General features: G+C 36.6%; 2 protein-coding genes and 1 non-coding gene across 3 annotated transcripts; 2 read left to right on the top strand and 1 right to left on the bottom strand.

Annotated features, from left to right (window-relative positions):
• The first annotated feature begins 390 nt into the window (after positions 1 to 390).
• LOC104893929 (hexosyltransferase GAUT11) lies at positions 391 to 6,225 on the top strand. Its single transcript, XM_010680066.4, has 2 exons — positions 391 to 1,140; positions 4,430 to 6,225. Exons 1-2 carry the CDS (start codon positions 994 to 996, stop codon positions 5,879 to 5,881), a joined length of 1,599 nt encoding a protein of 532 aa, XP_010678368.1. The 5' UTR covers positions 391 to 993; the 3' UTR covers positions 5,882 to 6,225.
• Positions 6,226 to 8,100: 1,875 nt separating this feature from the next.
• LOC104893930 (isoaspartyl peptidase/L-asparaginase 1) lies at positions 8,101 to 11,112 on the bottom strand. Its single transcript, XM_010680067.4, has 4 exons — positions 10,867 to 11,112; positions 9,439 to 9,672; positions 9,148 to 9,234; positions 8,101 to 8,886 (listed from the first exon to the last, which is right to left on the bottom strand). Exons 1-4 carry the CDS (start codon positions 11,026 to 11,028, stop codon positions 8,419 to 8,421), a joined length of 951 nt encoding a protein of 316 aa, XP_010678369.2. The 5' UTR covers positions 11,029 to 11,112; the 3' UTR covers positions 8,101 to 8,418.
• Positions 11,113 to 11,186: 74 nt separating this feature from the next.
• Positions 11,187 to 11,260, top strand: TRNAI-AAU (transfer RNA isoleucine (anticodon AAU)). The gene has a single exon. It is a non-coding gene; the product is annotated as a tRNA-Ile (tRNA).
• Positions 11,261 to 17,592: the final 6,332 nt, after the last annotated feature.

Below are 17,592 nucleotides of genomic sequence, written 5' to 3'. Positions count from 1 at the left end.
TTCCAAAATGTATAATTTCATACACATTTTTGTAATATTTGTTAATATAACTTTTACTTATTTTTACATTAGAAAATTAGTTATCTGCTATTCGTTTAATTGAAAATTTTGTCTTATTAAGCAAATCACTTCCCGTGCATTTTTGCACGGGTCCTAAAACTAGTTTAGTATAATAAAACTAAATACCAAATCGTACACTAACAAAGAAGAGTAAGGAAGAACATCTTAATAATTACACCTATATTGGCTCCATTATAGTTCCTTTCTCTTTTAATCACAAACAGCTTAGTGATTAGTTATACCTTCATATTTAATAAATATAGAATAGGCCAAGAACACATATGATGATATGAACAATAAATCAATAAAGGCTAAAGCACATGCATTCATGTGTAGACCTTTCTCCTCCCTCTAGCCCGTCAGTCTAACATAACATATCAGTCAAAAATTATTAGTGTGACAAAAACAAAACTCAACATTTTCATTTTGTCCCTCAATTTCTCCTCCAATCCCCCCTTAATAATAAAAAATAGAAGGCTGCCCACATAATAAAATCATAAATGTGGTGGATTCTCAGTGTCCCATTCTAAATCTCTACTCTTCATTTTTCCCGTTCATCATTTGCCGCTCATAACCATTTTTGCTTTGCTCTTTTTCCTTCATCAACCCAGTTAAAGAAGAACAAAAAAAAAAAGGAGAGTAAAGAAACAACAACTTTAAACGCGTTTATAAAGAAAGAAATCCCAATTTGATAGTCTTATCATATCTGGGTGATTCCTTTTATAACTTGTGAAAATCACACTTTTGGGCACAATTTTCAACCAAAATACTGTACTGGGTTTTGTTTGTATTCAAGATTTTAAGTCTACAAAACAATAAAAATTTGCTCTTTTGCTGCAAAATTGATGCAGTAACATGGTGATTGAAATCTTGATTAATTGATGGGTGAAGCTTAGATTGTTGAATTTTGTGGTGAATTTCTGGAAAAAGAAGATGCGGCGACGGGTGGCTGGGCGCCCTGTTCGAAGACGGATTCCAAATTGGATCTGGCCACTTCTTGGATTGTTCTTCTTTGCTGGGATTTTTTTGTTTGTTGTTCAACATAATCATAATCAAGATCAAGTTTCTCAGCCGACACTGGTAATTTTTTTAATTTTTCTTTGTTATTCTTTTGTTTGTTACTTTGTTATGCTAAGTTGTAAGCTTTTTGATCGTGAAGTTATTTATTTATTTATAATCATATAATTGAACTGTTAATAGGTTGAAGGTTTAAGTGATTGTTTGCCATTTTAGTTTGTGGGTCAATGATGATGATTTTATTGAGAGCATCTTGGTAGGTGAGATGTCATAGAAGAACTAATGGATTTTACTATAAAGTATAAGCTTTAGTTCTTGCTTTTTTTTGCCTGATTTCGATAAGATGTGAGTCCAAGACAAGTTCACTAGATTTAGACAGAATTAGTTGTCTGTCTGTAATCTGTACTGATGTCAAGTATTGTGAGATAGTCTAGAATCTAGATGGATCATGGATGTGGTAGCAACTGAATAGTTTCCTTAGTTAATGTTTAATTGAGGTTACTTCTCCGTCGCTCTGGATTCGAGTTGTTGAAGTTCTTAATCCGCTTGTTTGTCTGTTAATAAGGACCACCTAAGGGGGTGGTTCTTTCAGAGCCCTTGTCATATGATCTGTTGCACTTACTTTGGGAATATAACTATAAGTAGTTCATTGTGCTTTTTGTGGGTGATGTCATGTTCCTTGGCTACAAAATCTTATTTGAATGTGATTCCTTTTTCATGTTAGGGATTTATTATTTCATGAGCCATTTTCGCTACTGTTTGAAATGGGTCCAGTCAGTGGAAAAAATATTACAGTTATCTAGACATGAAGAGAGCTTCTTGATTCTTTTGGCTTTAATGTCTGGAAAGAGATACCGAGGGATGTATAACTCATGCTTTTTGAAGAGTTTCGCTTGCCATTCTTTCAGCTAGTTCTATTCTAGTGGTTATAGTTATGATATTGCATGGACCTTTCTTCCCCTGTGCGCACCAAGTTCTATATCACAGAATTTCTTATCAAGTTCTGTTAAAAGTAGTCAAACATTGTCTTTTGTCTTCTGACATCTTGACAAGTTTCATGACTTCATTATTAGCTTCCATTAGGTCTAGGGTTTTGATGTTATCTTCCCTTAGCTCGTGAACCTCCATTATCAAATTCGCACAGTGCAGATATTAAGCATACAATCCTTGAGTTGCGGTCATCAGGTTCTTTTGATGAAGTAACACTTCTTGAACCAGATGGATTATGTTGTGAAATTTACTGGTCATTTATGGCACAGCTTACTGCTCTTCTGAAATACTCATTGAAACCCTGCTATCTTTTTCTTTTTATTTAATTTCCTTGGCTTGACCCCTTTGCTTTTTTAGTCTGGTATTTTTCTTATAGAAATGATCGAGAATGGGTGATGGAAATGCTTAATTGCAGTGTTTCCTCAGACCTGGGAGGGTAGTCATGCCAAACTCTAGCTTGGGCTCTATTCTCCTCAACTTATTTTTACGAAACTTAACTTATCTTTGCTTACTGAACATTTTTTTTGCTGAATTGAACTTTGGTTGTACTTAACTAAATTATTCCAATCCAAACTTATTATGTCAAACTAAACTAACTTTTTGCTTACCTTGAACTTAAATTTGCTAAACTTAACTTATTTTTGTGGAACTTGTATTTGTGGAACGTAACTTTATTTTTAGCTTAATATAACTTATTTTTGCTAAAATTGAGTTACTTTTCTCAAACTTATCTTTATAATTTGAGAACATATCCTTGGTATCTATGGCTACTATAATGTCTATCTCCCTAATTTAAGTTCTATGATGAATGCCAAGTCCTCTTTCCTTCTGTACATTATTACTTTAGCAGCAAGTATCCTGATGTCTGAAAATACCACCTACCCAAAAGGAAAAGGCAAACAGGATGATGGCCCTGGTTATGATTTATGATCTCCTGGATGAAGAATGTTTGACTATGCCTATTTCTTCACTGGTTTCTATCATCAGTCACCATCAGAAAAAAGTATATCCATGTCTGTTCTTTCCATTGTATTCTATTTCTTCTTGTTATTTTGGAGGTCATTCCCTCAAAACTACCAGGTAGCTGTAGAATCAACATCAGCTCTCTGTATATCAAGTAGGTTATTTTGGAGGTCATTCTCTCATCAAAAGTAAATAAAGACAAAATAAAATAAGACAAATTTGGTTCTTTTCTTGTTATATACAGCATCTAGTCCTTCCCTTCTAGGCTTCAATGGAGTTATATAATGTAGAATTTTATATACAGTATTTAGATCTTCATGTAGACCCCCTTACTGTTATGTGCATTTCTTCACAAGTGAAATGCACATTGTTGTGTTTGAGTCAGATTTTATGTGATCAGTCTTTGTGCGTTGAATCCTCTACCTTCTACTAGTTAAATTTAAATAGTTGGTGAAGGGATTGCCTTGGGATACTCAATGGATGAAGTTGAAATGAAAATGAATGAGATGCAACAGTTAGTATTTTCATTAAATTTAAAATATACTAACATAATTCCTGAGCGCAATGAGTGTAAGATTGAAGTTATTGCTGATGCAATATATGGTGTATCGAAAATCTATCTTGACTGGCCAGTTTTTACTTTATTGCATTTATTTCCCAAATCATCATTTCACTACCTACTTTTTGACGATTGCGTTGTAAAGAGACATGTTTCCTAAGTACATATCTGAAGAATACACCCATACTTATCTGAGTTAAGGTAATAACTTGATGTAATAGTGAAGAAATATATGTAGACTTTCACAGGGAGCATCATATGGATGTCTGTGGCAAGGCGTCTCCCATAGCATGTCTCTAACAATTGTTTGGCGGATTTGCTGACTGTAACGAAGTTGACTATGCCCTTGCAAAAAAAAAAAAAAAAAAGAAAAGAGCAGGAAGACCTTTTTTTTCCGTTTTAGAATTCCAAGGTAATTTTTGAATTTATACCTACATCTCTGGGTGTTAACGGGTGTTATTGTAAATTAATGAAGAAAAATTCATGTATGCCAGTGGCAATGCATCACCTTGGACTTCGATACGTGATTTTGTGCTTGGTAATATACCTAATATAGTACAAAAGTACATATACTCTTTGTTGTTGGCAGTCATTGTTTCTGTTGTGCTTGGCATTTACCTGAATCAGCTCAAATTTTGCAGTCTTTTGTTGGATTGTTGTCCTAAATCTGTAATACAACATGTATGCGATAGACTGCAACAATCAACATATACATGTAATTCCGTAGTCATTCCCATTTTATTGGGAAATGTGCCTGTAAATGACCTTGAAATAGTTTCACTGTTGCATTTGGCTTACTACTTGCAGTGGCTTACTTGTGTTTAATGACTGATACGACAGGAAAAAGATGAGACAGTAGGACCTGTTCGGGAGCAGTTAAATTTTACTGACGAGTTATTGAATTCGGGTTCAGTTGCTAGGCAATTAGCTGATCAAATGACCCTTGCCAAGGCATATGTTATCATTGCAAAAGAGCACAACAATCTTCAGCTTGCTTGGGAACTCAGCTCAAGGATCAGAAGTTGCCAGCTTCTGCTTTCAAAAGCTGCTATGAGAGGAGAGGCTATATCCCTGGATGAAGCTGAACCAATAATTAAAAGCTTATCATCTCTGATCTTCAAGTCGCAAGATGCTCACTATGACATTGCTACGACTATAATGACTATGAAATCTCACATCCAAGCACTTGAAGAGCGTGCACATGCGGCAACTGTTCAGAGCACAATTTTTGGGCAGTTGGCTGCTGAATCGTTACCGAAGAACCTCCATTGCTTGAACATTAAACTGATGGCTGATTGGTTGAAGAAACCTTCACTACAGCCGTTAGCAGAAGATAACAAGAATTCTCCTCGTCTTGTGGACAACAATCTTTATCATTTCTGCATATTTTCAGATAATCTGCTTGGTGTCTCAGTAGTTGTCAACTCTACCATCTCAAATGCTGACCATCCAAAGCAGCTTGTCTTCCACATAGTTACAAATGGTGTCACATATGGTGCTATGCAGACTTGGTTTCTGAATAATGACTTCAAAGGTGCAACCATAGAGGTTCAGAACATTGAAGAATTCAGTTGGTTAAATTCCTCTTACTCTCCTGTCCAAAAACAGCTGCTTGACCCCGATTCACAGGCCTACTACTTCAGTGGGACTCAAGATTTCAGAGTTGAGCCAAAGTTTCGGAACCCAAAATACATATCGTTATTGAACCACCTTCGGTTCTATGTAACTAACATTTACCCCCAGTTGGAGAAAGTTGTTTTCCTTGATGATGACGTGGTTGTCCAGAAAGATCTGACCCCGCTTTTTTCATTGGACTTGCATGGGAATGTGAATGGAGCTGTTGAAACTTGCCTTGAAGCATTTCACCGGTACTATAAGTATCTCAATTTCTCAAACCCGATAATCAGCTCTAAGTTTGATCCTCAGGCTTGTGGATGGGCATTTGGCATGAATGTTTTTGATTTGATTGCGTGGAGAAAAGCGAATGTGACTACACGTTATCATTACTGGATGGAGCAAAATTCTGATTGGTCATTGTGGAAGCTTGGTACTCTTCCTCCTGGACTTCTCAGTTTCTATGGATTGACAGAGCCACTTGATCGAAGATGGCATGTACTTGGATTAGGATATGATCCAAACATAGATAACCGTCTCATAGAGAGTGCAGCTGTAATTCACTTTAATGGGAACATGAAGCCATGGCTAAAATTGGGCATTGCGCGGTATAAACCTTTGTGGCATCGATATGTGAACCAGAGCAGTACATACCTTCAGGAATGTGTTACGAATTGAATACTTTGTGGGCTTTGCTGGTGATTGATGCAGTCAGGTACACTGGAGCCTGCGGTTCAACCAGTTGTAGATTGAGAAAGGGATTTTTACCTTCATTAGGATCTTGAATTGGCACATTTTAGTTCCTCAATTTACATATATATATTCTAAAAGAGGAAGTTGCTTTTACAGATTTTTTAGGGGGCCGTAAATTGAAATAGGGAAAAGGCGATGAAATTTCATTTTTTGGCTGTGGATTTTAATTTTTTTTGGCCTTTGATATAGTTTAGATTCTTATTTATTTTGTAGCAATGTGTAATAAACTTCATAGCAATTTTGGTCTCAATTGTAATTGTACTTTCATAGATGGTAGCCATCTTGCTTCAAAGATGTCAATTTTTTTTGACAACGGGGAAAATTTGCATCAAGTAAAAAACGGAAGTACAACCTAAAGCTAATACAACCAAATAAAAACAAAGATACTAAACTGAGTGTTACGTGCTCTTACATAACAATTCAATAACATAAAAAACTTAAACTTGCATAACATTGCTCAATGTGTAGGGTTATGTTGTGACTGAATTGTAGTGAAGCTCTTTTGCTGGTAGATGACGATGTTCGCCATAAACCCTATTAAAAGGAGTGGAGGGAATGGATTGATTTCACGATTAGGAGAACAAAGTAACAACGAGATTAGGAATTCACAACACGAACAATCCTCGAGACCTTCTTTCTCTTGAAATTTTTGAGTTGGGATTCTTGTAAGAGTCACATTCCTTTGTGACTCAAGACCCTCTTGAATGGGTATTTCAGGCTTCTCCTTTGAGGAGAAGCTCACATTCCTTCAGATATCGTTTTGTCAAGATAATGATTGATAAGATCATTACCAAGCGAGACTGAAATCTAACTGTTGTTAGATTTCGAACAACTATCCAATCGTCGAAATCGGAGACAACAAATCCCAACCATGAGACCTTGTGCCACGTAAACCCTAGGCACCCACATAAACCAGACCCGACAGCTTGAAGACTACCTGGTCTCCAGCACTTAACAAAAGTATCAAGCAGATTGAGGAAACGAACAACAAACTCATACTACCATAATTAAGAAAAAAAAAACAAATGCACTTGGGAACAAAATACACACATCTAAAATAGACACCAACTTAACGATAGGAGAGAGGGGGTAGGGGAAGCCCAAAACTAAATCGGGGGGAAGGGGAGGGGAAGCCCAAACACGAGACCGGGGGAGTGGGGATGGGAAGCCCAAAAAGAGACCCACATCACTATTGGGGAGGGGGAAGGGAAAGCCCACAACAAGATCGGGGAGAGGGGGGAGCCCACAACCTAGACCAAGTAAACTACTGGGGAGAGGAGGAAACCAAAACAGGGACGGGGACGGGGAAGAGAGAACCCAACAAATGAAAAACAAGAGAAACTAAAAAACAAGAAAACTACGAAGACTCACCGGAGAAACACGAGACCAGGGGACGAGGAAGGGGAGCGGATGCCCGACGACATAGCATGGGATAGGGAGGGGAAGCCACCAGACTCGACAGGGGAGGGGGACGACACACGGGAGAAGAAGACTCGTCGAAAAAACTAAAAACTAAGAGAAACGAAAGAACAACGAAGAGAAACGAAAGAAGAGGGGTGGTAAAAAACAAGGGAGCTCGCCGTAGAACCCGTCGGATAACTACGCGGCGCCGAAACTCCGGCGAGTTCCTAGGGTTAGGGAGGTTTGTGTTTAGAGAGAAGGCAGAGGATTAGTTTTTAGAGAGAGAAGCTGTTTTTTCAACTAGTGAAGCCTGCTCTTGGATTATGATAAAAAAAGATGTCAATTTGATATAGTGATTTCGTTAATATTGTTGCGTTTGTTTCATTATGGTAGTCCTTTGGTGTTCATGTGAGAGGTATGTCCAATACTAGATATGGGGATATCACTCTCGCTCATTTATCACCTGATAAAAACTTTGTACTAATCAAACATGAAAAGTTGGTATATCAATTATGAAGGGGGTTCGTTACCACTATTGTGAGGTCACGTATAAGCTTTCAAATTAAAAAAAGCTTCAACCGTCTCTCTAAAATTGCAATGGATTGATATGTATGTTTTTCAATGCATAACTTTGACGATTTATTTTGTCAAAGTCAAAATATGTGAATGATGCAAAAGTCCAATATTCCCATTATTCCATTCCAATTGAAGGAAATGGAGGAAATATATGCTTAAGATATTGCTTTTATGTGATAATAACTTGAATTTATTGAAAGTGAGTCAGTAAAATTTGTCATAAAAGGTCTACATTGCCATTTGCATAACAAGTTGACATCCATATCAATTGGAGATAAGGAAATCTATCTGACTCTGAGCCTGTATAATTTCATGCTCGGCAAACTTGTGATTCACTAAACTGGTCTTGTTTGTTTCAGGAAATTCTATCACCAGCAAATCTCCATGGACCAAACAAAGTGGAATGCTGGTACAAGATACAGATTTTTCATAGAGAAAGAGCTCCAACACAATCTGCCGTATCTACTATCTTGAATCAAGTCCTTTTAATGTATTGCAATCTGAGAGTAACCATCTTGTGTTGCAGAAGCCCGAAACATCCCAGTAGTATTGAAAGGCATAGCAATTTCTCCTGCAGCTGATACAGCAATCAGTCCAACGCTCCCTTGTGGGGCACCGTTTTCCACGACATAAGCAGTGGCTTCTTTCAAAGAAAGATGTTTATACTCCATAAGTGCAGCCACATCTCGTGCGATGGTACCACGTATGATGTCTTCCCCTTTTCCGGTGGCAGAGACAGCACAAAAGGTGTTCGCATATGTACCCGCACCAATGATTGGGGTGTCTCCGATTCTTCCTACCATCTTGTTGACAAAGCCTCCTGTTGAGGTTGCAGCAGCCAAATTGCCATCACCATCAACTGCAACACATCCAACTGTACCCAATTGACTGTCACCATTGACATTGTGTGTTTCTATTTTCACGTCGTTCTGTATGGGCTGAGTGTAGTCTAGCTACAAGATAAGTACCATACATATAGCAAACCATCAAAATATAAGTAGCGATGTGGAATTAGATGGGCAAGTCATTAGTTTTCTGTTAATTAGAGGCGCAAAACATGCAGACAGCTAAGCTAGTTCATTTTCTATGAGTTAACATATCAAATGAGAAGGCTAATACCACAACTAACGTCTTACAACAGAATTTCATAAAGTAGGATTTCCACTCTATGTTTTAGTAAGAAGCTTCATATCTATAGAGACAAGTGATCATACCTGCACTCTGTTTGCCTCTTTAGCTTGTTTTAGCCTTTCAATATTTGCTGGAGTGATGAAATGACTCGGTTCCTGAGTTTCAACTCCCTGCTTAGTTATGACTTAATCAGCAAAATATAGCAATACGAACATGGTCAACAAAAAAAAATTTAACTGATCAAGCTAGCAAATCATATACCGCATGCTCTTCATTAAACAAGTGCAACAGACCAACAGTTGTGCCGAAAGATAAATGACAATCACGGATGATCATGAAACATGAAAAAATAGAATGAAAAGGGACACACTCACTTGTTCCTTAGCAAAGGCCTCTGCTCCTTCAAATCCAAGATATATATGAGGAGTCTTCTCCATAACCAGGCGTGCAAGAGAAACGGCATTCACAACAGTTTTAAGACCAGAAACCGCACCACATTTCTTGGTGTTGCCATCCATTATACACGCTTCCATTTCAACATTGCCTTCAGTGTTTAAGACAGACCCCCGGCCAGCATTGAAGAGTGGATGATTCTCTAGTTCACGTACCTGTCAAGGTCACATACTACTAATATTTTCTCTAAAATTCTTACTATAGCCTAAGAAGAGGATCAAAAGACCCTTTTCTGCATAACGATATAAAACTTAATCATCTGACACATAAAAATGGCATCTTTTGTATGAACTATGAACCCAAAATCAGAATTAAGACTAAATCAAATGTCTTATATGATAGAGTATTAAAATATTTCTGGGACTCCAACCATCAGCTTAAGCTTTTGGTTGAGTTGGTCCTCTGACATGGTATCGGAGCCAGCGTGACATAAAGGTCACGGGTTTAAATCTCATCCACCCCCTCGTTTCTAAGTGGAATATTTAGCGTCAGGTATGGGGGAGACCTGTGCTGCATCCACACTTCAAGCCTAATGGGCTCTCGCGTGAGGGGGGCGTGATAGAGTATTAAACTATTCATGGGACTCCAACCATCAGCTTAAGCTTTTGGTTGAGTTGGTCCTCTGACATTATAGAACCCAAATATCAATTCCTAATAGTGTTTCCTGAGTTAGTACTTGTGCATCTCAGAAATGAAACAATTCATAAATCAATAAAGTGATATTAACAACAACAAAAAACATGATCACAAATCCATTCATCAGTTTCAAATTTCAATATCCGAATATCCGAGTTTGTCTTTCTTTTGCCATGATGACAAACTAGAATGATGAAATACTACACAGTAAATAAATAATCAATTCTTGTGAATTATGATCAGCACATACCCCCTAATTAAGATCAATAACAACAATGATTCCAATACCCCAATACCCTACTCTTTCTCTGGCAGTGGGCATACATTAAGATCAGAATTCACACATGAAAATATGAGATCACTAATACTATTAATTGTTGAACATACCCAATTTAACTTTTATGTTAGCTAATGCATAATATTGACCATTAATATCTTTAAGTACTAATGATTTAAAATTATAAAAAATCTTGATACGAATATAATACGATCCCTTACTTATAACTAGGTGAAAGTGAAGTATGTATGATACAACCCACAACAAACCCATTACGTGGATGTTATCTAGTTTAGTTGGTAAGTCTTATAGGATGGTACTTAAAATTTGAAATCGAATCCCATCTATATCACCGTTGCTCGTTTTAAAAAAAAAAAAAAAACCAATCAAAGCCATTAGAAAAGTGTTAAAGACTGTTAGAAGAATAATAGTTTACCACAAGCTCGACGACATCAAGAGGAGAGTGGGCAGCTTTAAGAGCAGTGACACCAATATCAAGGCAGTGTTGGAGAGCTGTTTCACGGCCTTCTTTTTCGTGTTGGGGAAGATTTAAAGGGATATCACCTGCTCCTCCATGCAACGCAATTGCCCACCCCATTTTTTTTCTCTATTTCCTCCTCCAAGAAGATGCACTCAAATCAAGGTATCAATTGTGGAGTAGTAGCAGAGAAACTGCAGCAAAGTTGAGCTTCAATAGCTCAATTATTTGTTATTATTTTGAAAAATATTCACTCAGCTCGTAATCATACAACAAGTGGCCTATTAGCTCAGCTGGTTAGAGCGTCGTGCTAATAACGCGAAGGTCGCAGGTTCGAGACCTGCATGGGCCATTTTTTTTGTGTCACGTGACGCTTGTAGGCATGAAAATTTTGTTAAATGCCACATAATTATTATTTGACCCATTAAGGTAAAGTGTTGACTTTTATTAATATATAGTCATCAACATTATTTAATTTGGGCTTCTTACTAAAATTAGCATATGTTAATTAAATTATTTACTATCAGGTCAATGTCCCATTCAACGAAATAAGTTGGACTCTTGACAGGGTTATGTCCATGAGACCCAAGAGGCAGGTTAAGTGAAAACCTTATTAGGGTTCTCTTAACTCTATAATAGAGGTATCCTCTTCACTTGCTAGAGGAGAAAAAATAAGACTCTGGAGCTATGAGGGAGAAAAAACAGAAGACTGAAAAAGAGAGAGAGAAAGCTGCTCCAGAGTTTAGAAACTCTCTCAGTCTACACATCCAAATCAAATCATTCAACCTAGAAGAAGAACAACAAGCATTAAAGTTGTTATGTTCAAGAAACCATACTTGAAGGAGATCAAGCCCGGAGGCCCTCATTCAAGAAAATCAAATCATTATTGGAGATCGAATCAATAGATATATATTAGAGATTGTACTCTAATTTTTATATTAATAAGATTATCATTTCTTCACATCTTCTGATTCTATTTTGCAGACATCTAAAATTTGCATTTACAAATTTTTGGCACGCCCGGTGGGACAATCTGTGCCTCTCACCTCTTTCTTCGTTCAAGCAATGAAGCAAATTCATTCAACCATGGTGGCCAAAAGAAGATATGTTCATGATAGCAACAAATCCTTTCCTCCAAGCATGGATCCTTCGACGGAGTCAATCAATGGAGTGACGGATGTTGTTAATGTAAGTGTCATGTGACCATTGAAGCAAATACCATGGATGAAGAATATTAACAAACATGAAGATGCTCATTCACAAACTCGCCAAAGAGAATGAGGAAAAAGAAGCACAAATCAAACTCCAAAGCAAACAACTTGCTACTCTTACAAAGAAACTTGAGAAACGTCCAACTGATGAAAGCGAAGGCGATAGTGATGGATCCGAATTCAGCCGGAAGTCAAAGACTTGCCCAAAGGATGGAGCGATCCATGGCGATTCATTCAATTTCCAACAAATTCAAGATATGATAGCCACAGCTGACAAATGCCAACTTGATGGAGATTTTGACAGGAATGATCACTACACGAAGCCTTATACAAAGAGAATTGATGCCCTAGAAATGCCTATGGGCTATCAACCTCCCAAATTCATGCATTTCGATGGCATTGGCAATCCCAAGCAATATATAGCACACTATATTGAAACTTGTAATAATGTAGGTACTGAAGGAGACCTACTTGTGAAACAGCTTGTTCGATCTTTGAAAGGAGTGGCATTCGATTGATATACCGACTTAGCCACTAGATCAATTGACAACTGGGAATAAATGGAAGAAGCGTTTCTGGATCGTTTCTTCAGCACTCACGTATTGCCAGCATAACAGAGTTGACTCAAACCACCCAGTTGGAGGACGAACCAGTCGTGGATTACATCGATTGATGAAGAACACTAAGCCTTCAATGCAAAGATCACTTGTCCGAAACTTCTGTTGTGGAGATGTGCATCCAAGGAATCCATTAGAACTTGACGTACATCTTGCAAGGAATCAGGCTCAAAACATTCCAGGATTTAGCAACTAGAGACTACAAAATGGAGCTTGCAATTGTCAGTCATGAAGATCACTCAGAGTAGGCATCTACATCGATGGATGATCATGTATGCAACCTTCTAAAAAAAAAAAACAAATTCACAAAGACACAAAATTATCCACACAAAAAAAGAAGATTACTCCTAAACAAGAGTATAAACGAAGAAACAAAAAAAATCCTAAGAAAGAGTATAAATTGCATACTAAAAAGAAAAAGATCTTGAGTATGTTTGGCTTGATCCAAATAAGCACATCTCAAGTACTTATATGGTTTGTAGGCATCTTTTCGAGTGAAGCCACATTAAATAAAAATTGAACTTGGGGGAATGGGAACGTCGAGATCGTTTCGCATTAGCCTTTGAAATTTACAATGATGAACTATGAGCACTGAATCAATTGTCATGTGTTCGAATACTGGAGGAAGCTCCTAAGCACCATTACTTCTTCAAAATTCGTGGAAGTCTAGAGAAACCTTCTAAGCGCCGATGATCCAAAAATAATAATTTGAAATGAAGATGTAGAGAATGCTAGCAAGTACTAGTGATTCGTGAATTTTCTTCACATGGAGATTGGAGAGAGCTTTGAAGCACCAATACTTCATCAAATTTCCTCAAAATTCTGGAGAAAGCTTTCAAGCACCAGAAATTCGCCAAAACTGTTAAGCCTGAAGATTGGAGAAAGCTCTCACGCACCGGTGCTCCACCGAACCTTTTAAGATTCGTAGAAAGCTATCAAGCACTAGAGATTGCACCAAAAAGGTAGACAATGAGTTTGAAGAAACCTCAAACATACTATGTCATCTCTGAGATCTGGAGAAAGCCTTCAAGCACCAGAGATTTGAAAGAAACGAGAGTTGGAGTAAACTTCATGCACCAACATCTTGAAATTAAACAAAAAAGAAAATAATATACAGTAAGATTTGAAGAAAGCTGCCAAGCACCAAATCACCATGATCAAACACCATCCACATGGCCACGAAAGGTCATGTCAAACGTGCAAAAAATTGGAGTAATGATGATGCACCACTGATCTTGTATTTATTTCATGATATTATTCATTATGGCGTCAAAAAATGAAAGCTCATTTGCTCATGCACAACACCTATAAGATGGCTCGATGGCAAGAATGACAACTCCTTCGACATCACAATAGCGATAAGGGGTAACATTTTTGCCTTCGCGACATCAAAGTATTGTGAAAATAGTGGACCGTAATATCATCAAGATGGCTTGGCGACTTCTTCAACTACCGCGTTAGTTTCACGTGGTTAAGATTAAATCTATGGAAGTATAATGAGAATGCCTCCAGTACTCCACGCTTCAATTGAGTTGATGGCACGATGTAGGTCATCACGTTCTGTACGAAATTGTGTTTTATATCCATCGTTTGCAGCATCAACTATCTCCATGTGATTTTCATTGAATGTTCCCATGGATTTAAGTCGCACCATTGCATATTCTTCCTAAAAAGATAGAAGTCACAGAAGTGGAAGAACAAAAAAGAGGAAAAAAAAAAGCAAAAAAGAAAATGCCACGCTTAGTATTTAGTCATGGACTCATGGGTGCATGTTGGTGAATGGATGATAGTATATAGTGCCATGATATTGTTAATCATCCTTCTATTAACATTTTCTAAAAAAGAAATTAAAGATGAAAATGTGGCGCCAACACCAGCATCACAACACTAACATCACTGATTCATCATGCATGATGCATGTGATCGTTTTTAACAAGGAATACAGCACTACACAAATCCATAAAAAAAGGAACAAAAAGATAAAAAGGATTATGAGAAACATAAGTGGTATTGTTGCTTGCCATCACTATCTCACTCCCTCATTTTCTATTTCAAAGTTCACACAACTCCTTGAGGACTCCCTTGGTGGAGCTTGCAATACAGTTATGATTGCAAATATCAGCACTAGTAACCTCTCATTATGCGAAACACAAAACAACGACAACTAGCAAGACGCTTCGCCGTAATCTATTATTTATTTATTAGGTCAATGTCCCATTCAACGAAATAAGTTGGATTCTTGAAAGGGCTATGTCCATGAGGCCCAGGAGGCAGGATAAGTGAAAACCTTAGGATTTTCTTAACTGTATAAATAGAGCTCTCCACTTCACTTGTCAGAGGAGAAGAAACTAGTATCTAGAGCCATGAGGGAGAAAAAACAGAAGACTGAAAAGCAGAGAGAGAAAGCTGCTCCAAAGTTCACAAACTCTCACAGTCTACACATCTAGATCAAATCATTTAACCGAGAAGAAAAACAACAAGTATCAAAGTTGTTCTGTTCTAGAAACCATACTTGAAGGAGATCAAGCCTGGAGACCCTCAACTCATTTAAGAAAATCAAATCATTCTTGGAGATCGAATCAGTGAATATATATCAGAGATTGTACTTAAATTTATATTAATAAATTATTATTTGTTCACATCTTTTTATTCTATTTTGCAGACATCTAATTTTTTTGCTTACAATCAGAAGTTGCATAGTATAGGTTTTGATCACATGACCTCAAGTTCACATGCTAATGTTGTAACCACTAGACCAAGTTGTATTTAATATTACCATTTTAAAGTATAATATTAATAAATGAATTTTTTTCTTACCTGAGACATAGCCTGGGCTTATTTAATATGTTTTTGCACTATTAGAAATAACAACCCACATTTTAGATCTATAATCCTATTATATCCTGATACGATTATCAAAAATCGAAATCAAAATATAAGAATAGATCTATAATTGACCAACTTTAGAGGGTATTAAAGCACACAAGACACAACAATTAAAGTCTTAGGAAAAACGATTTGATGGACAAATAGTTAAGAAAAAACTAATAAAAGTTACAAAACCCGATAATAAGTTAAATAGTTTACTGTTTACACAAAATTCTTATGAGCTAAATAAACGCAAATTAATACTCATAATTTACGAAAAATTAACAGTTGGTCTAACCAAAATATTTTGGTTAGGCATCTAATACAAACTTGCTCATGAGAAAAAAAAAGAGTAATTAAATATTCATACAAAATTGGAAAATAAGCAAGTCAAAAATCACAAATCAATATATATCTCTCTAAAACGAGTTAAGGACACAATTGAGTACTACACTTTCACTTTTGTTTCAGTTAGGGTACTCACTTACGGTACTCGAAACCGACGAACATTACTTTTTGGTGAGAATATGTTGGCTGCTCCATTTGATGCGTTTCTAGGCGCGTGTGATGCATGAAATGCCACCTAATCATCTTCACAATATAGGCGGTATTTTTTGGCGTTTTTATTAACTCCATGTCTTATACTCATCATTTACTTCCACTCACTATATATTTAACTCATTGTCTTCTTTGTCCTCTTCATTTATTTACTCCATATTTTAAAAGAGCATGTGGCCAACATCACCACCAAGGAAATTTTCAAGAGTAACTAAGACTTATGAAAAGGTATATTCTTCATTCACTCTATTTTTAACAATTCTTCAATTATGTCTTTTCGAAGTACTTTATGCTTTCCTTTTTGGTTGTGTTTGGTAGAATAAAAGTAATTGGTTTTTTTTTGTCTTTGCATGCATGGTTTGTTGTTAAAAAGTTATTTTTTTGGAATGATTTAACCTAGATTTGCCAAATTTGTTTGTTTAATGTCATTAATTACATTTAGGGTTTGATAATTAAGGTTAATTTGAAAATTGCAATTATGTGGTTAGGGTTTTGAATAAACAACTAATTTCACCTCTAATTTGTGTTAATTTGTTACTTAGGACATATTTATGAATAATTCTTTGTAATTGTAACGGTTTTTACAATGGTTGAACTTAAATTAAAAAGGTTTTTGTTTTGACGTAGATATGAAGCTTTGCAGCATGCATACTCCCTATGTCCAACCAGGACCAGGCCCGGCCCTGAGGGTAGTCCAGAGGAGCGACGGCCAAGGGCCCATCCCAAGACGGGGGCCCAAATTTAAAAAAAAAAAAAAATCTAAGGAAAGAAATCTGCCAGAATTAAACCATTTTCCCCCCTCTTCAGCAACTGATTTTAATTTCCTAAATAAATAAAGGCCTAAACTCAGCCTTTATTGAAGACTCTTTGACTTCTTCAATTTAACCACGCCAATTTCCTAAGTCTAATAAGTAAAATTACCATATTCCAATAAAGAAATTTAATGTTAAAGAGGAAAAAAAAATCAAATCTTGCTATCAGCCAACTATCAAGACAAAGTAAACATCTTTCTTCAAAGTAAAAAAAAATCAAATCTTAATCCACGGGGATTCTTTGGTTCTACTGCTACAACTCCACCAGAAAAAATTCAAAAATTTTAGTAAAATCCAATTCTCAAATGTTACTTTACAACTGACATTTAATTTTCAAATTAAAATGATGAAATTCCATTGCAACTTTTTTCAATTCTCACCCGAAAATTGGAATTGAATCTAGAGACTTGTAGAATCTACCTTCAATTCAATTCTTCATCTAAAGTTTGAAGATTCAAGAAGCTAAGTGGCGGCGCCGGGGACCGGCCATCACTTGCCTGCGACGATCCAACGGCAAGCAACATCTTTCCTCTACAGTCTTCATATCTTCATTTTCAATCTCCCGGTAAATCGGTAAGACATATAGATTTTTAATTTGTTTGATTGTGTACTATCTCC

Source organism: Beta vulgaris, chromosome 5 (assembly GCF_026745355.1).
Source record: "Beta vulgaris subsp. vulgaris cultivar EL10 chromosome 5, EL10.2, whole genome shotgun sequence".
NCBI lineage: Eukaryota > Viridiplantae > Streptophyta > Magnoliopsida > Caryophyllales > Amaranthaceae > Beta > Beta vulgaris.
The sequence above is the reverse complement of the archived record's forward strand: the minus strand, read 5'-3'. Positions and strand labels throughout refer to the sequence as shown.